This window comes from Mytilus edulis, chromosome 8 (assembly GCF_963676685.1).
Source record: "Mytilus edulis chromosome 8, xbMytEdul2.2, whole genome shotgun sequence".
NCBI classification, from domain to species: Eukaryota; Metazoa; Mollusca; class Bivalvia; order Mytilida; family Mytilidae; genus Mytilus; species Mytilus edulis.
This window is the reverse complement of record NC_092351.1, coordinates 71346334-71355946: the sequence shown is the minus strand read 5'-3', so window position 1 is coordinate 71355946 and position 9613 is coordinate 71346334. Positions and strand designations below refer to the sequence as shown.

The following is a 9613-nucleotide window of genomic DNA, read 5'->3' as shown; positions in this document are numbered from 1 at the left end:
TGTGAACTTTAGAACATTGTCTTGTTGCTTATACAATGTATATAAGTTAACTTATCACAAATTATTAATTTCTACTGTTTATAGTGTGAATGGTTTATAAACATGGCAAGTTTCAAGTATTCAAATGTGTTAAGACTTGCGTGAGTATGGGGACTCCATCTGCAAAAGTTTATCACTGTGTTGATGAATCAATGGTGCCTTTGGCTGTTTTCTACAGTTTGGTGGGATTGTTGTCTCTTTGACACATATCCATTCGCTATTTTATTACTGTTTAAACTGCTAAATGTTTAAAACTATTGTTTGTTTCTGAGCTTTAGTTAATCCTGATATATTTTTATTTCCCACATGTGCCTCTTAATACAAACAATTTATGTCCTCAAGCATTCTTTTTTTAATGAAATTTGGATTTTCGTTCGAGCGTCAATAACAAAAATACAAAAAAATAATTGACCTTTGCATGTTATTGCAAAACTGTAAATGTATAATTTATTTAAAAATGTTTAAAAAAAAATGTCATTTAAATAAAATATACATTTGTATTCTAAATATTTATTTAACTTGAAATTTGAAACTTTCAAACAAAAAATCGAAGTTTGTCTGTAGCATTGATTAACATAATAAACCACTGTTTCAAAAACATAAAAACATGACAAAAATCATTAATTTAAAGTACATAAAGAGTCATACAGTAAAGCATGTTGTGATACGGTTGTAAATTAGAGTCAGCGTTATAATATTGATTGGATACACAGCAAGGTAGATACTTATTATAAATATATAAAATCTACAGTATTATTTTTAATTTTGTTGTGAATATTTGTTGATTTATAAATCCAATTATTATTATGTTACACATTTTATTTTTGTTGTGAAATATTGAGAAGAAATTCACTTTTTAGAAATGAGTTTCATTTTGGAAGGGACAATTTCCGTGATATTCAGGATCACACTTGGATCCAGGTTGATAGAAAAATAGGCATGATTGTTGCAAGTTACCATTTAAAAGAAATCACTACATTTCAACGATAATCAATTGTGGTGACATATTAAACGTTTACATTGAAAATAAAAAAAAAAACACACCATAAAACCAAACAATATGGAATTGATAACCCCCATTAAATATTATTTCAGTGATATATCATATCATGCTATCCAATTGAGATTTACTCTCACAATAAATCTTTTTAAGTTAGAGTTCCAAGTGAAAGATTGAAGTAATCCTTTCGAAGGTTTTCGGCATCATCATCAAGCGTTTAATCGATACGGGATATCTGTGTCAGAGATGACCACTGAGGTATTCCATTTGCATAAAAATACCGCCTTTTTTCTCTAGATTGTAAGATTTCATAATACAAATTTTCACTTGATTTAACCAGCACGTGTTAAAGCAATTTGTGAGGCAATATGAATTGAACTTCCAAAAAGCTTGAATTTACATATGTTTAGGTGGGGTTTGATGTGAATATTTTTTGTCTGCGTTTGCTATATTTTTTGGTCAGTTTTTTTGTGTGTATTTCTTCTTTTGAGGCGAAAGAGGGATATTTAAGAGGCATATTTTCAACCATTTAATATCCCCGAAAGTATGATTTTCTTTTGCAGTTACACTGAATGTGAACGTGCTGAATAATCTAGCTTAGATGAAGAAATATTTGTTCTCTATAATATTTCTTATCTACTTATTCTAATTGACAAGACAAATGGAGTCAAAGCAACGTGTTGTAGCACATTAATCATTTCATCATCAGAGGCCTTTGGGATATATTCTACTGTTCAATTGTGAAAATCTACACACACTTACAACATGTTATTCTTCTAGGGGAAGGGGGAAGCTTTGTGATAATTAAAGTATTTCGGTGATTGCTATTTCAGTAGAATTACACCATAAATATAAAAATAAAGGTAAATATCTCATTTATTCTTCTCAAATTACGTGTTTTACTCGTTTAATGGACATTATATTGTGGTATTTTTTTTTAATTTATTAAGTCAACATACATGTACCTTGAATATACAGGTGTTTATTTCTCTTACTCTAATATGACATAAACAAACCCGCGTTCTAATTAGCATAAAATATATTTGACACATGTGCACACATTTACTGTTTTTATTTACGTTATTTTCATTTTTATTCTAATAATAAAATGTAAGAAGATGTAGTACGAGTGCCAATGAAACAACTCTCTATCCAAGTCATGATTTTTAATAAGTAAACCATTGTAGGTCAAAATAACGTCTTCAACACGGAGCCTTGGCTTACACCAAACAACACACCACAAAGAGCACCAATATTGAATAAAATGACGCCTATGACGCTATACAATATTGACCTGGATTTGTTAATAGGACTTCATGTCATGCTCTTAGCTCATTCAAACATAGGCAGGCATTATATTTGATTACATTTTACACCTCGCTAACGCTCAGTGTAAAATGTAAACAATATGATTCCTACCAATGTTGAAATAAGCATATATAGTTGAAGTTGAATTAAAAAAATCCGTGCCAATATTGTATAGCGTCATAGGCGTCACACCCTTACGTCCTTAATTTGGTAGTTTTACACTAAAAGAAGACTTTTTTGTTGAATACACTGAATTTGATTATTTGTATTTGTAATTACTTGGTGTATCAAGCATTGCTCTTAAGTTTCGTCATAATCACTTCAATAAAATGTAAAACGACATCTTCAGCAAGTTGAGGAAATGTCTTCGAAAATTCTAAACCAAGTCGAATCATAATAGTATTTATTGTAGACAAATGAATGATCAAATTTTTTCTCATCTGCCTACAAATACTTAAACACGACACTCTATGTCACTAATGGACTTAATAATCTTCATTATAAGGTCCCTCCTGGTCCATTATATCTATCATGTCCCCAAAGTTTCAATTTCAAATTAACAATATGTGATTAATTGAAGCATTCAAGCTAAATTAATTATCCATATAAAAGTGTACTGACTCCATGGAGGTTACAATAAGTCCTTACGTAAAACTGAAATATCCGCCGAACCAAAGAGAAGGACAAACATTGTTTCCTTTTTAGTGAATATTTTTTTCAGGTACTGCTTAAAACATTATTTGTATTTCTTTATAGCTTTATATTCATCACAGTAGTACTAAGGAAAAAGTTTTCTATTATAGCAAAATATAGTGAAACAGGAGAAAACTCAGAAAAACTCAATAAAACCCTGATTTTGGCTTTCTCTGTCTACTTATATTCATGGTAGAGTCCTATTTCACGGCAAATGTCTCCATAAATGGGTTTTTGAGACTCAATTCACTCAGAATAACTTATTTTTGCAATTTGTCATTACAATAGCATAAAATGTTAACAAATGAAAGTACATGCAAGGTCAAGGGTGCATTTCAATAATATATGTAATACCACCATAGTTTCTATGTCTTTGTTGAATTTGGACCTTTAAAAAACTGCACTTAATTTATCTTTAGTTTTAGATAAGGATAATTGACAAGAGTGAAGTTGTATTCTGTCAAATAAAGATACTACATTGCATATAAGATAAAAACTATCACTTGAATTTAACCAGTCGAGTAAAATTTTCACCCCTATTTTTTGTGTACAAGCTTTTGTAACCATGAAATTAAACATACGTTTCAAAATATCTTATAGAAATAATATCTTATAGAAATATCAAACACCCAATATATATGTTAATGACTCAATTTGTTTACTGCAATGCAATTTATTTCCTCCAACTGTCAAGACAATATTTATCCGACCATTTTTCCTTGTCCAAAACGGCATTTGTGACTTCCTTCTTCGTTCAGTAAGGAAGTAAACAGTCTTCATACTTTTTCAATTCCATCAAACTTCATTAAAGGCAAGTATTTCTAAACAACATCTGAGAATATTTTAGAGATATTTTCAAGGACAGTTAGCTAATATTTGCCACTGATTAATGCTCGCTTAATGTATTTTTTCTTGTTATAGATAATGGAATGTCAGCCATGTCGTAAACAGAACCGGCATTCATCTGCAAAATGTTGGTGTACCAAATGTGAAGAAGTGCTATGTCATAGCTGTAAATCTCAACACAAATCATTCAAAGTGAGCGGAAATCACAACGTGATCGAATTAGAGCAAGATTCCGCTCTGCCTTTGGACAGTCAGAAGGAGTCTGTTGGTTTTGGACATGATGAATGGATTATTTGTCATGAACATAGGGATAGATCGGTAGAATATTTTTGCATTAAACATGAGAAGCCATGTTGCATTCTTTGTAAAAGACAATATCATAGACATTGTTGCGACGTTGAAAAGGTTGATGACGTCGTAGATGACAACAAATTGGAAACCGTCACAACGGACCTCTTATTGACTGTTGGAAAACGCAAAACTCGCTTAACAACAGTTGCTGATAACGAGAGGTCGAATCTGAGAGATTTGGGGATTATTAAGACTAATTTTATCAAAGAATTGAAGAATGCTAGAACCGCCATTAATGAACACATAGATTTATTGCAAAATGACGTCGAGCAAGAAATGAATAAAAAATATCAAAATCACATTTCGGAAGTAAACAAAAGATTAACAGATCTTAATACCAGAATAAAATGTACGACTAACCAGTACAAAGTCATAAAAGATACTTCAGTAGAATCTGCGTTGTCTTTAGGACAAAAGTATTTAACGATTATGCATCTGAAACATATTGAAGATGGTTATAGCGAAAGTCACATGACCGACCCAAAGCACAATTTACAAAGTATCGCCGATTCCAAGCTGTCTTACGTAAAAACAAAGGATGGTATAGATATACGTCACATTAATAGGAATTTGCATGGACCAAAAAATGGGACGGACACATCTCGCGGGGATTCAAGTAAAGACACGGTCGAATCAGGTTCTTCTACTGTTGAATTAGAATCACAAGCTTTCAATTGGAAATTGTCTAATCCAGTTTCAAAATTACTATTTACTACTCCTGTAAAAAGTTCACCATATATGCCTTTGACTACTTCTTTACCTGCAGAATCATTACATACTTCGCAAGTTGGATTTTAAAGTCATCCTGTATTACCCAAACTACACATCTTCCCTTTGTAGCTGATTCAGGAAACGGTTCACAATTTAACTTTTGCGTTAAGAAGTCATTTCGTATCGAAAAAAAGAACAAAGATATTTTCATAAGTGATGCAAAATTGATGCCAAACAAGTATCATATAGCTATAGCGGAAACGTCTAATCCTAGGTGTATGATGTACACTAAAGATGGTTTTAAAAAAGGTCAAGTTCAGTTACTTGGTAAGTCCGATAGTATAGCAGTTATAGAGGACCACCGTATAGGTGTAACTCTTATTGGTGAGAAGAAAGTCTGTGTAATAGATACAGATGCTTGGCAGTGTATTAACACCATTGATTTAAATGATAGCTGCAAAGGACTTGTTTATTTTGAAAACAATCTATTAGCCAACTGTATAAATGAAGGGCTGATGTATATAAATGATTCTGGGAAAATAGTCAAAGAGAATAGTAATATCAAAGGAGAATTTTATTTCCATGTCGACAACCAGGGAAATCTTTTCGGTGCTAAGGAGAAAATTAAACGCATTCATGTGTGTAATCTAACCAACAACAAACGATATAAATACCTTGTGAAAGGCTTAAGCAATCCAAAAGGGCTGACAACTGACCGTGATAATAACTTATTTGTTTCGTGTTATGAAAATGACACAATTTTTGTAAAACAGTCCCTCCTCTCACTAGCCACAGTAGCTATAGAGAAATCAAATGGCATTGACCGCCCTATGAGTATTGACTACGATCAACTAAACGATGAACTTCTTGTAGTGAATAATGCGGGGCATTCAATATTCATATTAATAAAAAATTAACAAAGTAAAAAAAAAATTTGGACCATATCTTTGAGTGTAAACAGTAAACAGTTCATTCTATGACTAATATATCACAGTCCTTCCTTGTTCACTGTATTCTGTATGTTGCAAAATGTTTTGGTGTTTGCCTTTTGTTTGCTTTGATTTATTTACATGCCATGCATTGTCAGTATATTTTTGACATATATCCTTCAGCATGCCTTTATTATTGTTCATCTTATGTTTAAAGGCATATTTCAGATTAAAATATGTATAATGAAAATAAGATATAATAAGTTTGAGTCTGGAGCGTGTTCTCAATTTATCTTCACAGAAAATCTAAATATAAATCAAAACCCTTATGAATTAATCTCAAATAGAAAGATCTATTAAACTAAAAGATACCTTCAAATGCTTTCAAAAATCTATCCACGTAAAACTAGTTGGCATGATACGGGTTATGTTCTTCTCTTATATTTTGTGATGGTTTGATACTTAACCCTTTACCAGAAGGATTGTACTTGATTTTCATATGAAGAAGACATAGTCTTTCAATCAGTTTAATTGAGATCTGGAGCTGGCATGTCAGTAACTGCTAGTTGTCCTTTGTTGATTTATGTATCATTGTCATTTTGCGTAGTTTTTTTTACTTGTTCTGACATCGGACTCTTCTGTTAAATTGGGTACTTTGCGTATTGCTAAGTTTCTTTATTCTACATTGGCTAGAGGTATAGGAGAAAGGTTGAGGTCTCACAAAATAAGTCTCCGCTGCATTTGTGCGCCTGTCCCTATTCCTGAGCCTCTGGCCTTGGTTATGTTTTTAATTTTAGTTCATTTATATGTCTTTGACTTTGGTGTGAGGTCCAATTTCACTGAACAAGTACGAAACTTTATTTAGTGGCAAGCTGAGGACCAGCTCCGGGTGTGGGATTTTTCTTGATGCATTGAACACCCATTGGTGGCCTTCGGCTGTTGTCTGCTCTTTGGTCGGGTTGTTGTCTCTTTGACATATTACTAATTGCCATTATCAATTCTATTTGTACTAGGAAGTTGAAATCTAACTTGCTTAATCATTTTCTAAGTATGTATGTGAAAAATTCAAGAAATACATCATGTCAGTTTTGACTCACTGACTACTCATATTAAAATAAACCTGTGATAAAGCAGTCTACCTGCAGTTGTGTCGATCCCTTGCTTGAAACAAAATTATTTCTGATTTCATTCATACTTTTTGTGCATTTATTACTTTCACAACAACCTTTTAAACTCAAATAGAATCGTGAAAGGTTTTCGAATCGTAATGTAGAGCAATAACCTAAAATGTGTAAATCGACATCAGTAACTTTCTGAATTATCTTAAAGCAATTTTATCTCAATCTAGAAGTAATTTTGTGATAATAAGTATACAAATTTAACATACAGAGGGTAATCATTACACAGATCTGACTCGGAGCGTTTTATGGATTATGACAAGTCCTAGCAAGTCCGTCGCTTGATTTGTTCTTGTCTTGAACTTAGAAAACGGTTGATTATATTTATATAAAGTGTATCATGTGTATGTAGGCTAAATAAAATATGGAGCAAATTATAAGATAAATTTTGTGATTCCATATTCTAAGCATATGAGATCAACTCCGGATTTTTGTATTGTTTGTCATGACTTTTCTCTCTTATGATTCGTTTTCGTAACATGCACCTTTCGCAAATATGCCACACTAGTGCATGATACCACATACTATATACATAAAAGTTTCAAACATGGTCATGTGGCTTTGAAGTAACCCTGAAGTTATTGGTTCAAGAACAACATTCTTTCTTTTGCATGAATATATTCCTTTAGATAATTACGTTCTACTTGACAATACCATTAAAAATAAAACAACGGTAACAAGTAATTCGTTGGATTAAGCGAAATTAAATATGAATCAAATGAGACCATAATCAAACGTCAAAAACATAAAAGACAAGTAAACTACCTATAGTCAGAAATAATTGTATACTGAACAGATATTCCATGTTATGGAGGGGTATATGCGGAAATACCAGTCAAAGGACTGTGAAATCTTCCGAGACGCTAAGCGAATGAAATTTGTCAAGGTCGTTTTTTTTTACGCAAATATACCTCCATAACATGGTATATTTGTTTAATTACACCGAAAAGATTTTGATTTAAACTCTCTGTACAGGTGAAGGGAACTTTATTTTTACTAGGAAGCCGTAATCTTCGTTATGTTTAACTGTCTTTATGCATAATTTTGAGGAATACTAAAGACTATCATAGTGCCACGGGAACTAATGCATTTTCTAACTCGCGTTCGCGCTGTCTATAGCTAAGGTCATGGAATACATGTGTAAACGATATTGTCATTCAGCATTAAATTGTTAATTAGTATAGACGTCTTTTTCCTCTATCAATCATGATTGCTTAATTATATTGCCTTAATAATTGGGGTACGGTGAGAAAAAATCCGAATAATTTTGGCAGAAAGAAGCTCGCGAAGGTAAAAAATGAATATCCAAAATCGTAAATACCACGGCATCGTAATAGGAGAATTGGAGGAGCATTCACTGGCAGAGTTGAAAAACAGGCAAGTTCGTTTGAAATGAGGAAACAATGATAGAATATGCGAAAAGTACATGGGCTACCAAACAATCATTATCCGACTATTTTATATAAGGTGTAATAAATCATGTCTTAAAGACAACATTTCTTAAACATTATTATATAGCAGAAGAAACCACGGATGACTGTTGCTTTGAAAATGTTTGAGCAACAATATATTTTTTTATATTGTTTATCAATTCGCAGTTTTAATACCAGAGAAATTTTACATCATACCATACGACATGATTATGCTTATTGTTGACGGATAACATTGAACAACAGCAGCTAATACCCTCGTCACAGGTTCATATTTGTCTAGTAGGAATTCAGACCACATCTCCTTACTCCCTACTTTTCATATCTTAAAATTATGTTTATAAGTAAATATAAACATTGGATTATCAAAACATTTTTATTTAACAGATCACAGTTTCCCGAAAAGATCATCATAACTGAGAGTGTAAAGAAGAAAATACATCGGATAGGAGCTGAAATTCTTAAAATTATTATGGCGACGGTTAATCAATACATAAGATACAAATTGTAAAAGTTTTAAACTTCAGTACACCCCTTTAATATAACTCATCACTGTCATATTGATGAATTCTTGAGTAGTCGTCTTCGCCATCGAAGGAAAAGGACTGAAATAAAACATAAAAACAGATGAAGTATTATTCAAATAGAGGTGATAAATCTGTTTAACGAATTATGAAATTTATAAACATGATAAAGTTATATTCGTGCAATGCATCAGTTTTGTTAATTCAAACATTCCCGTTGACTTTCAATATACGATTTCTTCCATGTTAATTAAAAACACGAACGCCCTACTCTCACTATCTTTTCTTGATCAGTGGACTGTGATATTGATGTCAAAACTCTTATTTAGCATTAGAATTAAAAATATTATATAATCGGAAACGTCTGTATTAAGTTTTAAGTTGATTGGACTTCAGATTCACCAAAAACTACCTTGACCAAATCTTTTAACCTGAAGCGGGACAGATAGACGAACGGACGGACGGACGAACACATGAACAGACCAAAAAGACATAATGCCCATTGGTTGGGCCTTAAAATTTCTAGTATTGGTGAATAACTGTACCAATGCAGCTCATTCAAGAGATTGAAAAATTATAAGGGAATCACATGTTGTGATGATGC

The 9613-nt window shown here is 32.1% G+C and overlaps 3 protein-coding genes across 3 annotated transcripts in view; all 3 read left to right on the top strand.

Annotated features, from left to right (window-relative positions):
* The first annotated feature begins 733 nt into the window (after positions 1 to 733).
* Positions 734 to 9613, top strand: part of LOC139486181 (uncharacterized) — a 61780-nt gene continuing 52900 nt past the window's right edge. Inside the window, exon 1 of the mRNA XM_071270973.1 lies at positions 734 to 756. The gene's annotated coding sequence lies outside the window, so the exon portion shown is untranslated. The remainder of the gene's footprint in view (positions 757 to 9613) is intronic.
* Positions 3965 to 5035, top strand: LOC139484308 (transcription intermediary factor 1-alpha-like). Its single transcript, XM_071268045.1, has one exon. It carries the CDS (start codon positions 3965 to 3967, stop codon positions 5033 to 5035), a length of 1071 nt encoding a protein of 356 aa, XP_071124146.1.
* On the top strand, positions 5176 to 5865 carry LOC139484307 (uncharacterized). The gene has a single exon (XM_071268044.1). It carries the CDS (start codon positions 5176 to 5178, stop codon positions 5863 to 5865), a length of 690 nt encoding a protein of 229 aa, XP_071124145.1.